Genomic DNA, 21,841 nt, shown 5'->3' on the forward strand with positions numbered 1-21,841 from the left:
GCCATCAGTCATGACCAGTTGAATGTTCACATTCAGACGACTATGGTTGGTTCCATAAAACGTGGAGGCTAAAACATACGATGAACGGTTACAGGAACTGGGCATGGCTAGTCTAGTGAAGAGAAGGACCAGGGGAGACATGGTAGCAGTCTTCCAATATTTGAAGGGTTGCCACAGAGAGGAGGAAGGGGGTCAAGCTGTTTTCCAAAGCACCTGAAGGCCAGACAAGGAATAATGGATGGAAACTAAACAAGGAGAGATTTAACCTGAAAATAAGGACAAACCTTCTGACAGTGAGAACAATCAACCAACAGAACAGAAGTTGCCTTTGGAAGTTGTGGGAGCTTCATCACTGGAAGCTTTCAAGAAGAGACTTGACTGCCATCTGTCAGAAATGATGCAGGGTCTACTTGGGTGGGTGGGTGGAACTAGAACAGGGGTCGCCAACCTTTTGGACCGCAGGGACCACCAAACTCATAATTTTAAATTCTGCGGACCAGTAATATGAATTTTGACTGACGGTGGCTTCCTGATGTTGGTGGAAAAGTCGGTCCCATATTCTTACATCGTGTTCCCGCGCAGCCTGGATTAATTGCTTTGGGGGGAATGCTTTGTGTGTGGGGGAGACATTTCTCTGTGGACCACCAAAATTTCCTCGCAGACCACCAGTGGTCCACGGCCCACTGGTTGGTGACCACTGAATTAGATGACCTACAAGGTCCCTTCCAACTCTGTTAATCTGTATACCATATTTCATTTCTGTATACTGCAGTTTCTAGGTGACTTTTCCCAACCACATGCCAAGATGTGTTCTCACTTGTTTAGTTTTGGTGATTGTAAAACATGTCCACACACAACTCAATTCCCATGTATTGATTACAGCATTGATCCCAGTCTGGCTCAGAGACAAACGCGCTGCTCCCTGGAGTAGCGATCACTTGCCCATCCTTACTGGGATGCTACAGGGTGGAGTTTTCAAAAATGCCAAAGCAGGTGCTATGTGATGGAGGAGAGAAAAGGAGAAAGAGGAAACTTCCCGGTTCTGTTTCGAAATACGGGAACCCCCCAGTTTGTTTAGTGACTGTTTGAAGTTCCAATAGCATTGAAAAAAACAGACTTACGATCGTTTTTCACACTTATTGCCTTTGCCACACCCCCAGGATTGATTGATGAACGTTTCAGACCCTTGGCAACTGACTCACATTAATGACGGCTGCAGTGCAAGCCAGATCCACTTAACAGATTCACGTGTTACTAACTTAACAACTGCGGTGATTCATTTAATGGCTGTGGCCAGAAAGGTCATAAAAATGAGGCAAAAAACCTCACTTAACAGCTGTCTCACTTAGCAACAGAAATATTGGGCTCAATTGTGGTCGTATGTTGAGGACTACCTGTACTGCCTTTCTTGGGGCTCAGGAAAAGTTTGCAAAATACCTTGCAGGCTTTTAAGTTTTTAAGAAAACTTCACCGGACAAAACATAGGTAGTCCTTGGCTTATGACTACAACTGAGCCCAACATTTCTGTTGTTAAGGGAGACATTTGTTAAGTGAGTTTTTTACCCCATTTTATGATCTTTCTTGCCCCAGTTGTTAAGTGAATCCCTGCAGTTGTTAAGTGAGTAACACGGGCGTTAAGTGAATCTGGGCTTCCCCATTGACTTTGCTTGTCAGGAGGTTGCACAAGGGGATGAGATTACTCCGGTACTCACTGGGAATATGAACCAGTCACCAAGCCTCTGAATTTGGATCACATCATCATGGGGATGCTACAAAGGTCATAATGGTGAAAAACGGTCGTAAGTCACACTTTTCAGTGCTGTTGTAACTTTGCATGGTCACTCAATGGACAGTTGTAAGTCGAGGATTACCTGCGGTTAAAAAGCCAGAGGGGGGATGAAGAAGGGCTCAAACTGGAGACTAAAAGTCTAAAACATATGAAGAACGGTTGCAGGAACTGGGCCTGGCTAGTCTAGGGAAGAGAAGGACCAGGGGAGACAGGATAGCAGTCTTCCAATATTTGAGGGGCTGCCACAGGGAGGAGGAAGGGGTCATACTATTTTCTAAAGCACCTGTAGGCCAGACAAGGAATAATGGATGGAAACTGAACAAGGAGAGATTTAACCTGGAAATAAGGAGAAACTTTCTGACAGTGAGAAAATCAACCAATGGAACAGAAGTTGCTTTCAGAAGTTGTGGGAGCTTCATCACTGGAGGCTTTTAAGAAGAGATTGGACTCCTATCTGTCAGAAATGGTGTAGGGTCTCCCTCTTGGGCAGTGGGTTGGACTAGATGACCTACAAGGCCCCTTCCAACTCTGTTAATCTGGATCTATGACCTGTGATGGCACAACTTTGCCTGCCTTCCACACTGTTGCCCACCTATCTTGTATTTTTCCTGGCAGACGGAGCGCATCCCCAGGGCATACAAGCACAGGGGAGGAAGTGCTGTTGGGCCTGATCGCACATGAAAGCATGGGTGCAAAAGCAGGCCTGTGTTCTGCGTGCACGCAGCGCATGTGTGCAAGGAAGAGGAAGGGGGCGTTAGATGTAATCAGCCGATTTGATGGACCTTTTTTCTCTTGCTCGATCAGGCAAGGCGCCCGCTTCCCCTAAGACTTGTGAGGACAAGGCCTGGGCACAGAGTGAGCAATCCTTTCTTTGCACCTGGGCAAGTGCCTGGAAGGTGTGTCATTAGCAAAGTATTAATTACCCTGAGAACCTTGAAAGGGAAAGTGCAGGCGCACAGGAAGGGAATGTGGGCTGGCCTGCTTCTCCCCTGGGAAAGTGCTGACTTAACCATTTGCAGGTTTCAGGTCTTTGCGCTGAGTTCGTGGCAAATGGTGCTTCGGGTTCAGCTGCCCCCACCAGCCAGTGGGAACCAGAATAGCAGAATAATAGAGTTGGAAGGGACCTTGGAGGTCTTCTAGTCCAGCCCCCTGCTCAAGCATGAGATCCTTATACCTTTTCAGACTAATGGCTGTCCAAGCTCTTCTTAAAATCTTCCAGGATTGGAGAATCCACAACTTCGGAAGGCAAATTGTCCCACTGATGAATTGTTCCAACTATCAGGAAGTTGCTCCTTAGGTCTAGGTTGGTTCTCTGAAGGAAAGGCCCATGTGGGCTGGGATTGATGGACAAAGCAGCATGCTGGGCTCTGAACACCCTGGCCTGGACTTGGCCTGGGTTTTCCGCTGTAGGCATTTCCACATTTTCTATTTAATCAATCAATCAATCAGAATAGAGCTGGAAGGGGCCTTGGAGGTCTTCTAGTCCAGTGATCCCCAACCTTTTTTACGCCGCGGCCCGGTATCCCCAACCTTTTTTATGGCGCGGCCCGGTACCGACATCAGCTGGGCGCCGCCATCTTGTTTTGATGAAAAAGTGCTTCCGGTGAGCTTTCTACCCGGAAAAGCTCACCGGAAGCACTTTTTCATCAAAACAAGATGGTGGCGCCCAGCAAGCCAGCGGCCCGGTAGGACTTGTTCCACGGACCGGTACCGGTCCGCGGACCGGTGGTTGGGGACCCCTGTTCTAGTCAACCCCCTGCTGAAGTAGGAGACCCTATACAATTTGAGACAAGTGGCTGTCCAGCCTCTTCTTAAAAACCTCCATTGATGGAGCCCCGACAACTTCTGGAGGCAAATTATTTCATTGTTTAATGGTTCTGACTGTCAGGAAATTCCTCCTTAGTTCTAGGTTGCTTCTCTCCTTGACCAATTTTCATCTATTGCTTCTTGTCTTGCCTTCTGATACTCTGCAGAATAGGTCGACCCCCCTCTTCTTTATGGCAGCCTCTCAAATCCTGGATACTGCTATCATCCCACCCCTAGTCCCTAAATTTGCGATTTGCTAGTCCTTAAATCTGCAATTTGGGGAATGACCTTGTTCGCTTATCCACCAATTGTCATGATGTTTGGTGGACAACCGATACAAACTCAAGGTAAACCAATACAAACTCAATTGCAGAAAATACGACTTCAGCAACAGAGTGGTCAATGCTTGGAACACCCTACTAGACTCCATTGTCACAGCCTCAACCCCATCACAACTTCAACCTCAAACTGTCTACCATGGACCTCACCCCATTCCTAAGAGGTCCTTAAAGGGGGCGTGCATAAGCACACCAGTGTGTCTACCGTCCCTGTCTTACTGTCCCCATTTATCTGAATTTACTTCCTTTATTCATGTTTATGTTCATATTAATACTTGTTATCTTGTACATGTCTGACAAACAAATAAAATAAAAATAAAATAAAATGTCAAGATCAAAGCATGGGCTTTGATTTAAGGATGCCAAGGGGAGGGAAGCAAATCCTTCAAAATGTCCATCCTGAAAATGGAGAACTTTTGCCCCGATTACAATTCAGTCTCTCAACCTCCTGGAAACCCCAAGAAGTCATTGATTGGGCTGCTGGGACTCTTGGGAGGAGAGAGAGAGAGACCAAATTTTGTCATCCTGTTTGGGAAGATGTGGGGTGAATAGCCCCCCCAGAGATAAAGGCAGCACCCTCTCTCCTAGAATTCTGGAATGCTTCAGTTTTGGTGTTGTTTTTAAGATCATTTTAGTCTGGGATGCTTGCATGATTTTAGGTTTGATCTGTTTTTAGGCAATATTTTGGTTTTGTACATCTCCTAGGGAAGTGTTTCTCAACTTTGGCCAAATTAAGATGGGTGGACTTCAACTCCCAGAATCCCCCAGCAAGCCTGGTTGAGAAACACTAGCCTGGGGTCCATCAAATTGAGCAGCTATAACTAATTTGAACGAACGAACGAACGAATGAATGAATGGATGGAATTTAAAGGAGGGGGATTCGACTCAGAAACGTCTGGGGAGCCAACCGTGCACACAAACTTCAACCATCCTTCTGTGATCATTATTTTTCACACCTGAGGGAGATGTATTGTTCTTCTGAAACACAGCAATGTGTGGCTATTATTTCTACATTGTCCTCCGCTGTAATATTCCTGTTGAATTGAGCAAGGCAGGAAGTTGTTCAGCTGGAGATGCTACTCTGATGACTCATGCTTATAGCACTTCTTAGTGCTCCATGAGGACTAGAAACCTGACTCGGCCATTCCCAAAGCTATGGAGTGTACTCTCCTGCAATTTGCTTTTGGCTCCTGCTCGTCAGCTTTCAAGTTATTCATCAACATTTTTGTCTAGGACAGGGTCTCCAACCTTGGCCACTTTAAGCTTGGAGGACTTCAACTCCCAGAATTCCCCAGCCAGCTTTGCTGGCTGGGGAATTCTGGGAGTTGAAGTCCTCCAGGCTTAAAGTGGCTAAGGTTGGAGACCCCTGGTCTAGGATTTTTCAGTGGCATTTCTATTACATTGAATTGTTTTGCTGATATTGAAGGGCTTCTATTTTACTGCAGCTGACTCGGACTGCATTACGAAAGGCGGGTCATAACAGTGGAATGGCAAGCCTGTGCAAAAATGTGTGCAAATCCGTGACCTCTTCTGGGGCAGCAACCCGAGAGAGACCACTGAGCATCCTTCCTTAAGGCTTGAGGAGATCCACATCTGGAAAGCTGCAGGATAGGCACTGTCCAACTGCTGCTGCTGCTTTGGCTGACCTTATGGGCATATTGGAAGAAATATCCTTCTGGGTTCAGTTCCAAGTGGGGAAGAAAGACATTGGAAACATGGTGACTGCTTGGAAAGATGGTTTAAGGGTGGACAGGATCACATGCCTGGGAGCTCTTGGGTGAAGAGATTCAGTGGTGGGATTCAAATAATTTAACAACCGGTTCTCCGCACTAATGATTTCTTCCAACAACCAGTTTGCCAAACTGCTCCGAAAGTTAACAACCGGTTCTCCCGAACCAGTGAGAACCGGCTGAATCCCATCACTGTAAGAGATGCTGAGAGTCCCTGGGTTTTATGCCCTCTGTTTGGTCTTTGAATTTGAGCTTGTTTTCTGATTGGTTGTCACACTCCCATGGGGCCATGCAGGGGTAACTTTATAGGTTGTGTTTTGAGTCCCAGGCTTGGTTGACTCTTGCTGGGTGATGATGTCATGAAAGGGCTTTTGGCAATTCCTATTATGGCTCTGCCTAAAGAAGGAGGTAGATCTTTGTTATGTAGAGTAGACTGACCCAGGCCTTAATGGTCCATTAACAAAGGAGCGGGGTGGGGGGCTGAGCTTCTGTTTCTACTTCTTTTTTAGGGGAAATATTCTGCCTTTTTTTTTTTTTTTTTTAGTATATCCTAAAATATTGCATTTTAACTTCCAACAGGCAAGGAGACATTCTAGAAAGCAAGCTGAAGATTGTAAGAAAACACTCAGGGAGGAAGTAAAACAAACCAGCAAACCCCCTTTGGATGTTGAATCATCAAGGCGGGCCATTTCCTATGAGTCAGCAGGCCTACCAAAGAACACGACCTCTTTGGCTGGGGCCTGGTTTTGCCCCACTAGCTTTTCCCAGAGACGGAGGGGGGTGGCCCAGCTCCTTCTCATCTGCATATGTTGCCTTCCAAATTCCAGCTCGCAAAATGGGGACTCTAGGGAGGACCATCAGAAACAATAAGAATGTGTGAAAGAGGAACAAGGAACCGAAATTCAACTAAGTTCGGTGCCTGGGGATGGGAGTGGAGGATGGATCTCAGGGAAGGCTCACGATACATGGTTCGTGACGGGCTGGTTGGTTGCAGCCTAGGTCACCCTCAATTTAATGGCCACCATTGACCACCACCCCCCCCAAAAAAATTCCATTGCTATGCAAGGCAGCTGTTAAGTGAGTTTGGCCCACTTTTATGACCTGAGGGAAGCAGGTTCATTCTGGAGGTTGATGCTTCCAATCAGTGGCTAGATCCACGCCATGCACTTAGCTTCCTCAGTTGCAAGGCTGGCTGTGCCATTTGCATAACATGCTCAGCCTGGTTAGCATGAAATTTTTGATGGTTTCATGGCATCTGCATGTCCATATCTCAGAGAGACACTGATTTTCATTGCCTTTATCTGACCGCACTTCAGGTACTCCTCAACTCACAACCACAAATAGGGCCAGAATTTCCATTGCTAAACAAAGAGGATGTTAACTGGGTCATGCCAAATTTTACAATATTTTTGCCACAACGGTTAAGTGAATCAGAGCAGTTGCTATGCAAATCACATGGCCGTTAAGCAAATCTTAGCTTCTCCCATTGACTTGCCTTGCCAGAAGCCAGATGGGAATGCCATGTAGAAAGTTAGTACCCACCCCTCTCCTAGAAGAATGAAATATTTTGAGAAATATTTAAAAAAAGGCAGAATATTATATTTCCCTGGATGAGAAATGGAGAAATGTTTTTTTAAGGGGTGAAAGCAACCTCCCTTTCTTAATAGCCTCAGCAGATGCCAGCACTTAACAGATAAAGAGATAGACAGCTCTATTCATAAGCAAATACTCTCATCCAAGATCCAACACAGGAAAAAGCCATTCAGCCACAATAGGAATTGCCTAACACACCTTAATTGCATCACCCTCACAAACTTCAGCCAAACCTGAGAGCTCAGATATGTGCTTCACCTTTAGAGCCAGCTATGACCCCTACATAACCCTTTCATGGTCCCATGTGAGTCTGATAACAGCCAATAGAATACATGTTCTTGCACAGGAACAGGAAGTTCAAATGCAAAGCCCAAGAGAAGGTGTAAAAAAAACCCCTCACTCTCTTTTTTAAAATAATTTTATTTATAATTTTTCTTTAACACCCATTAAGTGTTTAATGGACAGTGTATTATCTGGGTCAATATATCTGCATACAATTCTGATAATGATATTACCATTTAAATATACATAATCATACTTTTTCAACTTCTAGCATTTGTGTATACATAGTACTCATAATATGTTCTATTTTATTTCAGTATACATATTATTTTCCCAGTTTCTACTTTCTTCTTTTTTTCTAACACTTATTAGAATAACCACCGTGTTAAAAAGTATTCTATGTCTATCTATCATCTCTTGCTCTTTTTAGGATTTCAACTCTTATTAGCTTTTTGGTGAATCTGTCCTGCTTCTCCTCTGGTATCTTTTAACTCTTTTTGTCATTTTTATTTAATAAAAGTATTTCCACTGCCACAGCATCTCTCTCTTGCTGTTGGAGAAAACCCCCCCACTCTCAACTCCACGTGGTCAGCTGCACCAGAAATGTGTGTTTGGTGATTCTGCTTCATTAATAAACCATCTTTCCAATCAGCCTCCATGTTTCTAGTGTCTTCCTCCTGGCTTGGAACTGAACCAGATGGATATTTCTTCCCATAGTTGCAAATGGCGATCACGCAACCTGAGAATGCTGCAGCCATTGTAAAGGTGTGTCGGTTGCCAAGTGCCTGAATTTTGATCACATGACCAGTCAAAAATGTGAGCACTGGTTGATATCACTTTTTCAGGGCCCTTGTAATTTTGAAGGGTTGCAACGCAAACGGCTGTAAGTGGAGGACTTTTTAAAAAAGGGGAAAGTAGTTTTAAGCACTGCATTTTATCCTGTTCTGGGAGAGAATAATCTGTATTATTAAAAATCCTTTTGCTTTGAAGGTTCAGGAGCCCTGTCCCTTGTAGCTTCTGGCCATCCTGAACAGAGACTTCCATTACAAAGCCCAACAATGTCAAAATAATGACCTGTGCCATGACATCATTATAAAACAATGACACAGTTAGAGCTTGTAATGCCAGGCAATTCAAGTCTGCGCATTGCTTGTTTTGCACAATAAAGAAAGAATGCAGGTGTTGTGGTTTGCCCCCATTGGATATCTATTACTTTAGGGGAGGGATAATCCTGATCATTATTACAATCATCAGCAGATTTGTTCATTTAACTGTTAAGTTTATAATAGTTACATAATTCCAATGGATTTGGGGCAGGGTAAAACTCTTGCCCCGCAAATCCTTTACAGATAAAACCTAAAACCACACAGACAGCCCTAAATTATCTAAAAACAACACAAATAAACTAAACAAAATAGCTCATTCATCCCCTGCCCCAACACCCAAAACAACAAAATGATAATCCCAGGCCTGGGCCCAAAACTAGGTTTTTAAGACTTTTTTGTGGAATCCTAGGAGAGGAGCCTCTGTCCTTATTTTACTTATTAAATTTATATGCTGCCCCATCTTCACTCTGCAAAGTGACTCTGGGCAGCTTACAATTAAAGCTGTAGGAAATTAGCACCCACCCCTCTCCTGGAAAATCGAAATAGCCTAGGAAATATTAAAAAGGCAGAATATTTCCCCTAAAAGAGAATAGAAACTCAAGAAGCAGAAGCTCACCCCCACCTTTGTTAATGGGTGGGCCATTAAGGCCTGGGCCAGAATACTTTACATAACAAGGAACTCCAGGTAAAGCTATAGCAATTGCCAAAATCCCTTTTAAGGGCATAATCACCCAGCAAGGCTAGACCAAGACTGGAACTCAGGACAGCCTACAGAGTTGCCCCTGGGAGTCTGACAACCAATTAGAATACAAGCTCCAATTCAAATCCCAACAGAGGTTATAAAGCCCAGGCACTCTCAGCAGCTCAGTCCTTCTTGACCTTCTCTTCTCACCTTTTTTGATCTTCTTCAAAAGCAGCTCCAAGCCATGTGGTCCTCCTGTCCACCATTAAACCTTCCAAGCAGCCTCCATGTTTCCAGTGTTTTTTTCCCCACTTGGAACTGAACCCAGAAGGATATTTCTTTCAACAAAGCTATAAATATTAAAACCTTTAGATGGAAAGAGAAAAAAAAAAAAAGCAAAACCAGCGATTGGTACAGTGATAGCATCTTCCCTGTTAGTCTACCAGCCATCTCCAATAGATAAGTGTCCCCATCAGGATTCAGAGGCAACCAGCCAAGCCAGGTTTTGGCCAGTCAGAGGTGAAGAAGCTTCTTGGATGAGAAGCAAAATGCCTTCAAAAGAAAAACAAACGAACAAGGAAGTCCAGTTGCCTTCTGAAAAAAAGCTCCTTTGGGACAACCATGACCTGGATGACTGAGAATCTCTACAGACTTTTAGCTATACGATTGGGATGAACACCCTTTGAATGAAGTAGGAATGGATTTCCAGAGGAAAAACTGCAGACCATGAGAACTAGCACTACTCAGATGACCCTGAGGACAGAGATAAACCTCCAAGTGGCCTCAACGACCCTCTAAAAGGATGCAAATGACTCACTATCCTGTCAGAGCTGAAGAAGCTTCTTGGATGAGAAGCAAAATGTCTTCAAAAGAAAAAACAACAACAAGAAAGTCCAGTTGCCTCCTGAAAAAAAAGCACCTTTAGGACCCTTCCAGACAGCATATTGCTGGGCAGAGGCTGTCACAGAGGAGCGTGGCCTCAGCAGAGAAGCCCCACCAGCCCAGAAAAACATGCATTCCAGCCCTAATGTCAGCTGTCTCAACTTGCTCAGTTAGAAAAGAAAGACTCTCAAATCCACTGTTAGCGAAAATACACTTTACTAAAGCCAAGTGGTTAGTTACGGTGCAGCCAAGCCGAATCTGATTTTTTCCTCGCCCCAAACATCTAGTTAACTCTTCTCTCCTCTCTACCATCTTTCCCCCTGTCCAATTTCATTCAAACAAATTGTTTTGGTAACAGCCCCTGGTTTGGCAGGCTGGAGGGTGTTGCATTCCGTGCAGTGGTGGGATTCAAAATTTTTTTTTTACTCCGGCTTTGTGGGTTTGGCTTTGTGGGCGTGGCAGGGGAAGGATACTGTAATTTCTCTATTCCCTCCCCACCCCATTAACCTGCTTTCCAGCTCTGTTCTCCTGTGCAGGGCAACCAAAGAAGACCCAGCCAATTGGGACTCAATGGGAGGCAGAGAATAGGTGGGGGCGGGGCCAGTCAGAGGTGGGATTGTCCGGTTCTCTGAACTACTCAAAATTTCCGCTACCGGTTCTCCAGTACTGGTCAGAACCTGCTGAATACCACCTCTGTTTCCATGGTGTAACCTTGAACTGATGTCTTTCAAGGGATGGCATGACGTATAGTTTCAATTCCTCTTATCCCAGCCCCTTACCTTCTTACAGCTCCCTCCCCCCCTATTGCATATGGCAGACTAGCATCTATTGAAGCATGGTTGGTGTAGCAGGATGATAGTCCTGACACCTGATTTTAGGCTGTGTTTAGTCCTTCCTCCTATAGGCTAATCCCGTATGCTTGTAGGAGCCTGATCTTCCCTCTCCAAAAGTCCTATCCTCGTGGCCCCAACAGGCAATGGTTAATTAGAGGGCCATGGTAGAATATAGGATCAGGGCCTGGTTCCCACCCCACACAAACTCTCTTCCTTTCCTCAAAGCCTCCTGCCTCTTAGTGGACAACCAGCTAAATATGAGCCAGCAGTGTGCAGTGACAGCCAAAAGAGCTCATGCAATCCTAAATTGCATTAACAGAGGGATACAATCAAGATCCAAGGGCGGTACTAATACCACTCTATAAAGCCTTAGTAAGGACACACTTAGAGGACTGCATCCCATTTTGGTCACCACACTATAAAAAGATGTTGAGGCTCTAGAAATAGTGCAGAGAAGAGCAACCAGGATGATTAGGGGACTGGAGGCTAAAACATACGATGAACGGTTGCAGGAACTGGGCCTGGCTAGTCTAGTGAAGAGAAGGACCAGGGGAGACATGATAGCAGTCTTCCAGTATTTGAGGGGCTGTCACGGGGGTGGGTGGGGTGTCAACCTGTTTTCCAAAGCACCTGAAGGCAAGGAATAATGGATGGAAACTGAACAAGGAGAGAGATTCAACCTAGAAATAAGGAGAAATTTTGTGACAGTGAGAGCAATCAACCCATGGAACAGAAGTTGCCCTCGGAAGTTGTGGGAGCTTCATCACTGGAGGCTTTCAAGAAGGGATTGGACTGCCCTTTGTCAGGAATGGTGTGGGGTTTCCTGCTTGGGCGGGGGGTTGGACTAGATGACCTACAAGGTCCCTTCCCACTCTGTCAACCTGTTCTCTGTTAACTCCGGGAGCAGGGCAAGGCCTCCCTTGCTGCTGGTGCTCAGCTGGGCCAGCTGCTTTGCCCTTGTGAGCTTGCAAGCGGCAAAGCAGGAGGCCCGTGGGCGGGAGGAAGAGCCGCCTGGGCGTGGGTGTTGAGGCCGGGCTGAGTGGCAGGCTGGTCCGGCACCAGGTGAGCAGAGATGGGGTGCAGCAGGCGCAGCAAACAGGACACCGCAGAGATGCAGAGATCAGATTAGTCACCTACAGCTGTGAGGCAGCAGCACAGCAGCTAATAAAAGACCCAAATGTTTCCTGTTGTCTTTTTTTCACTGACACCCGCCCACCTGACCTCACGCCCCAGTTGCAGGAGAGAGAACGGCAGGCAGAACCCAAAGAAGAAAATAAGACAAGATTCTCTCTGGGCAGAACACGCTTTCCCTGTTTATCAAATTAAGCCATGTTTCTCGGCTCACATAATACAGTTAGTCCTCGACTTGACTATCATTTGTTTAGTGACCAAAGTTACAGCAGCTGTGAGAAAACAGACTGACCGTTTTTCACACTTACAACAATTGCAGCCTCCCCGTGGACACGTGGTCAAAATCCAGACACTTGGCCACTGACTCCTAGGTATGACGGTTGCATTGTCCCGGGGATCCCCTTTTATGACCTTCAGATGAGCAAAGTCAGTGGGGAAGCTGGATTCAATTAACGCTGAGTTGACAATGGCGATAATTCACTTAACAACGGTGGAAAGAAAGTTCCTACAACAGTGGTATTCAGCCAGTTCTGACCAGTTCTGGAGAACCGGTAGTGGAAATTTTGAGTACTTTGGAGAACTGGCAAATACTGCCTCTGACTGGCCCCGCCCCCATCTATTCTCTGCCTCCTGAGTCCCGGCTGATTGGCTGGGTCTTCTTTGGTTGCCCTGCGGAGGAGAATGGAGCTGGAAAGCAGGTTAGTGGGGTGGGGAGGGAATGGGGATTTTGCAGTATCCTTCCCCTGCCACGCCCACCAAGCCACACCCTGCCCACCAAACCACGCCTACAGAACCAGTAGTAAAAAAATTTGAATCCCATCACTGTCCTACAGTGGGGCAAAACTCACTAACGGTCTCGCTTGGCAACAGAAATGTTGGGCTCCATTGTGGTTGTAACTGGTGGATTACCCACATCTTCCATGAAAAGTGGGGTAGATGGGTTGGTCCTGCACAACTGGCTAAGAGGCAGGAAAGTCCAGGTGAAAATGACCCTGGATTATCTTGTGCCAAGCCAGCCCTTTCATTGGGTCAACACAGCCCAGGAAAAAACACACAAGCATGATAATCGGACAACAATGGGGAGGATCTTAAATCCCCCAACATCATCCTGGGCCACCAACAAAAGCCTTATCTGGAAGCAGCTGAATTCCCACTGTTTGTCCTAGCTAAGCCCCAGATGTTGCTGGCAACAATTCAATAGGACTGAGTGAAGTAATAGGATCATAGGATCTCCTTGAACTTTTCAAGGGCTAGGTTTTGACTCAGCAGTTGCAAAACCGATCTTTCCTCCCCTCCCTTCTTGATACTGTTGTTCAGGAAATGTCAACCAACAGCCATCTGATAACAGGTGAGATAAACTGATTAGAAGGGAGAAAATAATCTAAGCAGGCAATAAATATGTAAGTTTTCAAAGCAGCTGATTATTCCACATAGAGAGGAAACAACCTGTGTGTGTGTGTGTGCGCGTGCGTGTGTGTGTGTGTGTGTGTGTGTGTGTTCAGAAAAAAAATCAGATAATATAGCCTGACTGGGAATGTCCCACAATGCATAGAAGCACAGAGAAGGGAGTAATTTAAGAGATAATCGGGTCCAACACCCGGCAGGATACACATGACTATAACCATTCCTGATAGATGATGATCCAATTAGTTGCTCCCTCACAATTAAAAATACTTCTTTGCAGAAAACAGCCTCATAACTTCATACGGTTGTTTTTTCTTCCCCTTTCAAAAGAGGCCCTTCCAGTGTTCTCTTTTATTCTCAATGTCCTTGAAAATGTCTTTGATAGTGTTTTGACTTGATTGGTGGAGAAAGTGCTCCAACTGATCTGGTTTTCTGCTTGGGGTGTGTGCTATTCGACTTTGATCCAATTTGGGTAATGGACTCTACTTGGATCATTGATCCAATCTGAATCAAATTGGGGAAAATCAAATCAGTTCAAAGATCCGGCTGACTTACCCTTCAAACGTATTTAGCTTGAGACAGGCACCCCTATTTTGATCTGTTGTTTTAAGAGAGATGCTGTCAGGTCAAGCAGCATTGCTAGATAAGCTGAAATAGGCAACATTCATCAACTCATAGACTTCAACAAGTTTTGCAGCACATGTCAAAAACTTTCCTTCAAAAGTAAGTAGGAAACAAAAATCCTCTTTGTGAAGGGGGGCAGATATAACAAATGGAAAGAGTATGCTAAACCCCTGCAAAACACAAACAGCATTTTATTTATCTATTCAATTTTTATATCCAGTCGAAATCAATTGGACCTAGTTTGACTCAGTTGAACTCAACTGGGCACAATTTGATTCAACTGAACTCAAATGGACAATTTACCAATTTATCTCTTTGATGCCTCCCCAAAAGTTCATTGGAAAATGGGAACTGAAAAACTAATTGTGATGAAGCTCTTATGGCTCCAGATTCTATTTTTTGCATTAAGCCAGTTTTTATGTATGAGATGCCTTAAGACCACAGAGATCTGAAAAAAAAAGAATGTCAGCCTAAATGTACCAGCTATGATAGCTGGGGCATTCTGGGAGTTGAAGTCCATCCAACCTATAATTGCCAAATTTGAAGAACACTGAACCAGTCAAACTTTGATAGCCGCTTCCAACTCTGTGATTCTTTGATTTAATGACTCATCCTTCACATATTTTCCATTCAAAGAGGTTTTGTTCTATTGATGAAGCTTGCACAGCAGCCAGAGATGGAAACCAAAATGCTTAGCTTTGAAAAAATATTTCTAAATTGTTAGCCACGTGGCGCACTCTTAATTCGCACTTTTCTAAATATTTTCAACTGTATTTTGCACCGAACAATTAAACCAGGTGCAAGGGAAACTGCAGGGTGGATGTGGTATTAAACATTTCCATGCCAAGAGGTGGAATTTGCACTGTTGGTTATCAGCAAAAGAATTAAAACAAATTGCTAGTTTAAAAGAATCTGGGATGTGGCAAAATTATTTGCAAGAACATAAATCCATTCTGATATATAAAAAGTTGTAGATACTTTTAGTCACTGGTAAACAGGGCAAAGACACATCCAAGCCAGGGTCTTACAATTTTTTACAAAATGAAAAGATTTAATTTCAACAGTTGAACAAGTATCCCAGTCAGACCCACTCTGTGACTATGAAGACACCAGGGGTCTTCAAACTTGACAGCTTTAAGACTTGTGGACTTCAACTCCCAGAATTCCTCCTCCAGTCATGTTAGTTCAGTAATTTTGGAAGTTGAAGTCCACAAGTCTTAAACTTGCCAAGTTTGAAGGCCCTTGCTTCAGACAATCAAATTGAATGTATAAAGAGGGTCTCTCACATTCACTTAATCTACATACAATTACCATATTTCTATGGAAATCCTCAGTCATCCAGGTCATGGTTGTCCTCAAACTGCTTTTTCAAAAGGCAGCTGGACTTCGTTTTTCCTTGAAGATGTTTCACTTCTCATCCAAGAATGGAACTGAAGAAGCCCCTGGGATGAAAAGCAAAACGTCTTCAAGGAACATCAAAGTCCATTTTGCCTTTTGAAAAAGCATCTTTGGTATAACTACCATATTTCATTTAAAATATATTAAATCTTTTACTTTTTCTTTCTTGAGTGACCATGTTGAGTTGAGGGCTTGAAGCCAGTTTTAAGCTACTTCAGAAGCTCAGTTTAGGGCAGATAACAAAATCCCTACTACAGGCACTAAGGTAGCTGCAAATAGCCCCCTTGGCAGCTGCTAGATTGCCTGGCCTACCTAATTTTTAAGGGCTGAACAGGGACAATGCACCAGTGGTGAGATTCAATTTTTTTAAACTACTGGTTCTGTGGGTGTGGCTTGGTGGGTGTGGTGTGGCTGGTGGGCGTGGCTTGGTGGGCATGGCAGGGGAAGAATATACTGCAAAATCCCCATTTCCTCCTCACCCCACTAACCTGCTTTTCAGCTCCGTTCTCCTGTGCAGGACAACCAAAGAAGACCCAGCCAATCAGCTGGGACTCGGGAGGCAGAGAATAGATGGGTGGGACCAGTCAGAGGTGGGATTTGCTGGTTCTCTGAACTACTCAAAATTTCTGCTACCGATTCTCCAGAACTGGTCAGAACCTGCTGAATACCACCTCTTGTCCATAGGGATGCTGCAAAGGTTGTGAGAAAAATGGTCACAAGCCACTTTTTTCCCAGTGCTTTTATAATTTTGCACAATGGCTAAACAAATGTAACTTGAGGATTACCTGCAGTTTTGTCTCCTCCAGAGGTGGTATTCAGCAGGTTCTGACTAGTTCTGGAGAACCGGTAGTGGAAATTTTGAGTAGTTCAGAGAACGGGCAAATCCCACCTCTGACTGGAGATTTTACAGTATCCTTCCCCTGCCACGCCCACCACGCCACGCCCACAGAACTGGCAGTAACAAATTTTGAATCCCACCACTGGTGCATTGTCTTTGCTGGCTGAGGAATTCTGGGAGTTGAAGTCCACAGGTCTTAAAGTTGCCAAGGCTGGAGACCCCTGGTTTAAACCACCTGAGACTGTTGAGAATGGGAGACACCATCTTGCACCATCCTTAGCAGATGGTTCCATTCACGGCGGTGGAGAAGAGACCAGACTTGTATTTGCCCGCTGTGAGGGGCCACAGAGGTCAATGCTCTCTATTTAAAGATGACCTATTTAAAGGTCATCAAGTGATATTTGCACAGAGGTGGGATTCTAGCAGTTCGGCCTTGTTCGGATGAACCGGTAGCTCCGAGGATCACCTGTGAGTGAATTGGTTCGGTTTGCTCCGATGATCAGCTGTTGGGCCCACCCTCTAATCTGTGCTTTATATCCTGGTTTTCAAGCTCAGCTGATTCACGCGGCACAGCAAATTGCCACGCGCCAGCTGTTTAACACACAGAGATTGCTGGAGAAGGCCAGTAGCAAATGCTCTGTGCATGCACGAGCGTGCGCTCACTGAATTGGTCGTTACACCGGTTGAATCGCACCTCTGGATTTGCAGCTTGATATGACACATCATTATCAATACCATCCAGAGTCATTTCCATGAGCAAGATGGGTGGTCTCTAAATTGGATAAAGTACATATATGCTGATGAGACTCAGCTTTGGATTTTAATCTCAGGCTGAGCTGGTGATACCTTTGAAATCTCGACCTGGTGCTTGGAGGCTACGAGGGCCTGGATGGGAAGCAACAGGCTGAAATTATATCCTAGCAAGATAGGATTGCTGTCCATCCATCAAGGTTCTCTACCTCCCTTCTGGATTGCTCTTAAAGAATTAGGTCCCTCCAGGACTTGTGACGTGTGAAGAACAACAGGTGGAGGCTGTCACCATAGAGCTGCAGATGCAGTTTTCCCTTAGGTGAAAAGGCCTAGCAATAGTGACTCATGCTGTTGTCACCACCTGCTTAGACAATTGCAACCTGGTCTATATAGGTAAAGGTTCCCCTCGCACATACGTGCTAGTCATTTCTGGCTCTAGGGGGCAGTACTCATCTCTATTACAAAGCCGAAGAGACAGCGTTGTCTGAAGTCATCTCTGTGGTCATGTGGCCGACATGACTAAACCTTCCCACCAAAGTGGTCCCTATTTTTCTCCTTGCATTTTTATGTGCTTTCGAACTCCTAAGTTGGCAGAAGCTGGGACAAGTAACGGGAGCTCACTCCGTTTCATGGTGCTAGGGATTCGAACTGACAAACTGCTGACATTTCGATCGACAAGCTCAGTGTCTTAGCCACTGAGCCTGCCTTTAAAGACTTCTTGGAATCTACAACTGGTTCAAAGTATGGCAGACCCTTTCTTGCCATCTAGAATTCCCTCCAGACCTGTAAAAATGGGGCAAATGTTTCGGATCGCTTCCTCCTCAGGCCTCCGTTGTCCACAAAAGGAATCTTGGCGAGCGGTATTTTTTGCATCTCTACATCTAACCTATCTTGATGCTTTCCTTCCTGTTGAGTTTCACAATTTAGGGCCAGAATAACGCATACGTTCTCATTACTGGTGGTTTGTTAGGTTTGGTGTCTGCATGGAATTTTGATGTTGTTGTCTAAGCCTATTTTGAAAATTGTAAGGCAGACACGGAGGGAGGAACCATGGCTGAGTCAAAAAAAAACCACACAATCAAGACCTAAAGATGGCTTCCAGATGCTTAGGACAATAGTTATTGCATTTAAAGGCTGCTGCATCTTCTAGTAAAAGAAGAAGGGAAATGGCATTGTGTGTCACCGAGGAGATTTTCCCCAAAAATCCCAGAATAAAGAGTCACCCAGAATTTACATCCAAGAAAAGAAACTTCTTGGATAAGAAGCCAAACATCTTCAAAAGAAAAAAAACAAGAAAGTCCAGTTGCCTCCTGAAAAAGCACTTTTGGGACAACCATGATCTGGATGATGGAGAATTTCTACAGACTCACCCAGAATGCAAGAAGGGTGGCTCAATAGCACCCCTTTTTGTAGGCTCAAGTCTCTTCTGGGATGCCTAAGGTCCAGGATTCTACCTTAGGTTTCCATTTTAAGGGTCTGGGGGATGTTAACAGGTGAATGAAGGGCCAAAGCCTTCATTTCAGCCCTTCAGAAAATGACTCCTCCCCAAACAATCTAGATCAGAGGTCTCCAACCTTGGCTGCTTTAAGACTTATGGACTTCAACTCCCAGAATTCCTCAGCCAGCAAAGCTCAATACAAAGCTGGCTGAGGAATTCTGGGAGTTGAAGTCCACAAAGTCTTAAAGCGGCCAAGGTTGGAGACCCCTGATCTAGATCCTGTCCCAATTTTGGAGTGTGGGTCTCACTACACCAGCCAAGGCTCAGTGTGATTCTTGAGCCAACAAAAGTTGCATACCAATGTAGGACCTTTCTTGCCACACTTGTTAAGTGAATCATTGCAAATGTTAAGTTACAGGGACGTTAAGTGAATCCAGCTTCCCTGTTGACTTTGCTTGTCAGAAGGTCACATGACCCCAGAACACTGCAACCGTCACAAATGAAAGTCAATTGCCACGCGCCTGAATTTTAATCATGTGACCTTAGGGATGCTGCATAGGTGTGACAAACAGTCCTACATTATTACTTTTTTTCAGTGCCGTTGTAGCTTTGAACAGTCACCAAATGAACTGTTGTAAGTTGATGACTCCCTGTATTATGCCAACCCAGGGCATTTGGGTTAATTTAATGGTCGATCAGAAAGGTCGGCAGTTTGGCGGTTCGAATCCCTAGTGCCACGTAACGGAGTGAACTCCCGTTACTTGTCCCAGCTTCTGCCAACCTAGCAGTTCAAAAGCATGTAAAAAAGGCAAGTAGAAAAACAGGGACCACTTGGGTGGGAAAGGAACGGTGTTCCGTGCATCTTCGGCGTTTAGTCATGACCACAGAGACATCTTCGGACAGCGCTGGCTCCTCGGCTTTGAAACGGAGATGAGCACCCTGCCCCCTAGAACCAGAAACGACTAGCACGTATGTGAGCGGGGACCTTCCTTCTGGTGTAGCATGCTTGCCCCAGCCTTGATAAATCAAGGACTACCTATAATATGATTTTTCCCCCTTTTATGTTCCTGCTATGTGTGGGAATCTTTCCTGCTTGTTCTTCTAAGTGGGATCCTGGATTTTTGCCGTGAAGATTTCTCCCACCAGAATTAATGAACCAGATACCTGGGAAGCCGAAAGCTGTTTTTTTTCAATGCCTTCTTGATTCATGCCATTCCTGGGTTAGGATCTACCCTCATTATTTCCTGTTGTGAATCACCTGAAGTTTTAAAAGCAGGTAATTTGCTCATCCCAGTGGACTTTGAAAGGAAGGACTCGGCCATGGCTTTTATCCAATCATGGTTGCTAGAACTGGAATGTGGGAGATTTATAATATGATGGCCTTGATCCACACGATAAGCTGTTTCACCCGTCATCGCAGCTGGAGTGGCAATGATTAATGACAGAGAAATGTCTTCCTGCATCAGCACAGATGTGTTCTGCTTCTAAAGTTAAGCCGCCGTCAAATTACCTTAATTTCTTTCTTTTCTTTTTTCTTTTTCCAAACATTTCCAGGCAAAAAGAATGATTTGCAGCATTCTTTATTCAGCCAGAAATGACACATTTGCACCCACAGATAAAAGGAATTGGAGACTGATACAGCAACCTCGGTTGTTACGCAGCTGCTTTCCAGTTTAGGGGGAATAAAGGGAAGCAAATTCGGAAACAGCAATTTCAGAAGCCAGAAAGATAAGCAGAGATAAGAGAAAGTTAATTCTTAGGCTTTCTAACATCCTTCTTTAAAACTGGGAAGGTCAAGGCGGGCTCAAGGCTGCCAGCAACTTCCTGGATTGTTGTTGACATGATGATTCAGAGGTTTCTTAAGAATCAGGGAGGCTATAATCTTTACATCCTGTTTTTGAAAAAAATAATACAAGAATTCCAGGTCCCTGATAGGAGAGAAAGAATCTTTAAAAGTTTGCTCTCTGGGGCAGAATTTACCAATGTTGGCAACTTTTAAGACTTGTGGACTTCAACTCTGGCTGGGGAATTCTGGGAGTTGAAGTCCTTAAGTCTCAAAGTTAGCAAAGTTAGGAAACCCTGCTCCAGGCCATTTTATCTTTTGCATCAGGCCTTGGCTAAATGTCTTGGGAGTCTGTTCTCTCCATTTTTGATGGATCTGCTTGCTTGTTTTCCTCTTTTATCTTTTTCCAGTTTGCAAGTTTAAGAAAGGCTATGATTATTATGCTGACTTTTTGTAGCTTAGGCAAACAGCGCCCTCAGCTGGCAGTCTCTGGAATATACTACCGTATCCGTCAGAAGGGACATTTCACTCCTTCGCCAGTGAAGATCAGTTAAACGTCTATCTTTAAAATCGTTTCGGTGTGCCATTCCTCCCACTTAAAGATACTGCAGACAGCATAGGAAGATCTTTTATAGCAGGTCAGACTTGCTATCAAGCCCTGGAGTTTTACATGTTTTTCGAAGGCCTACTGGAATGTGGTTGATGAGCCAAATCTTATGAGATAGCTCTACTTCATACTCTCTTTGTATCTGCATGCATGGTGGGAGGCTGCATAACCATGCTCCCATGTGGTTTAGGATATCTAATTTGATGGGGGGGGGCAGTTGGGAAGGAGCACTGGTGGATCACGTAACCAGCCCTTGATGAACCCTGTTCATCAATCCTACAATCCTACACTTGATGAATTTGATGAACCGAAGCTGGCCTTCTCAAAAGTCCTACCTGATAATGATGTGTGCCTGCTTTGGGAAGCCAAGTCAAAATAGGGTAAAGGTTCCCCTCACACATACATGCTAGTCGTTTCCAGCTCTAGGGGGCGGTGCTCATCTCCTTTACAAAGCCGAAGAGCCAGCGGTGTCCAAAGACGTCTCCGTGGTCATGTGGCTGGCATGACTAAATGCCAAAGGTGCACAGAACGCTGTTACCTTCTCAGCAAAGTGGTCCCTATTTTTCTACTTGCATTTTTTTTACGTGCTTTCGAACTGCTGGGTTGGCAGAAGCTGGGACAAAGTAACGGGAGCTCACTCCATCACGCGGTGCTAGGGATTCGAACCACTGAACTGCCGACCGTTCTGATCAACAAGCTCCGTCTTAGCCACTGAACTATGGCATCCCTTAAGTCAAAATAACAGAATAACAAATGTTGGAAGGGACCTTCTAATCCAACTCCTTGCTCAAGCAGAAGACCGTATACCATTTCAGACAAATGGCTGT

At 44.8% G+C, this 21,841-nt stretch overlaps 1 protein-coding gene across 3 annotated transcripts in view; it reads right to left on the reverse strand.

Moving 5' to 3' along the window:
• LOC113417625 (mitochondrial peptide methionine sulfoxide reductase-like) overlaps positions 1-21,841 on the reverse strand; it is a 93,030-nt gene that overhangs the window by 12,617 nt on the left and 58,572 nt on the right. Inside the window, exon 7 of one of the 3 annotated variants that reach the window (XM_087970711.1) lies at positions 12,924-17,208. The exons of 1 other annotated variant lie outside the window; for it this stretch is intronic. Coding sequence is in view for 1 of the 2 variants with exons in the window: in XM_026676114.2 (XP_026531899.1) it covers positions 20,429-20,515 (87 nt within the window). In the remaining variant the exon portion in view is untranslated. Of the gene's footprint in view, positions 1-12,923; positions 17,209-20,188; positions 20,516-21,841 lie in introns of those variants that run through there. One more of the 3 variants, XM_026676114.2, reaches the window with a different exon arrangement.

Source organism: Notechis scutatus, chromosome 8 (assembly GCF_049901735.1).
Source record: "Notechis scutatus isolate UNSWTSFEM ecotype Mainland chromosome 8, rNotScu1.2, whole genome shotgun sequence".
In the NCBI taxonomy this organism is placed as follows: Eukaryota; Metazoa; Chordata; class Lepidosauria; order Squamata; family Elapidae; genus Notechis; species Notechis scutatus.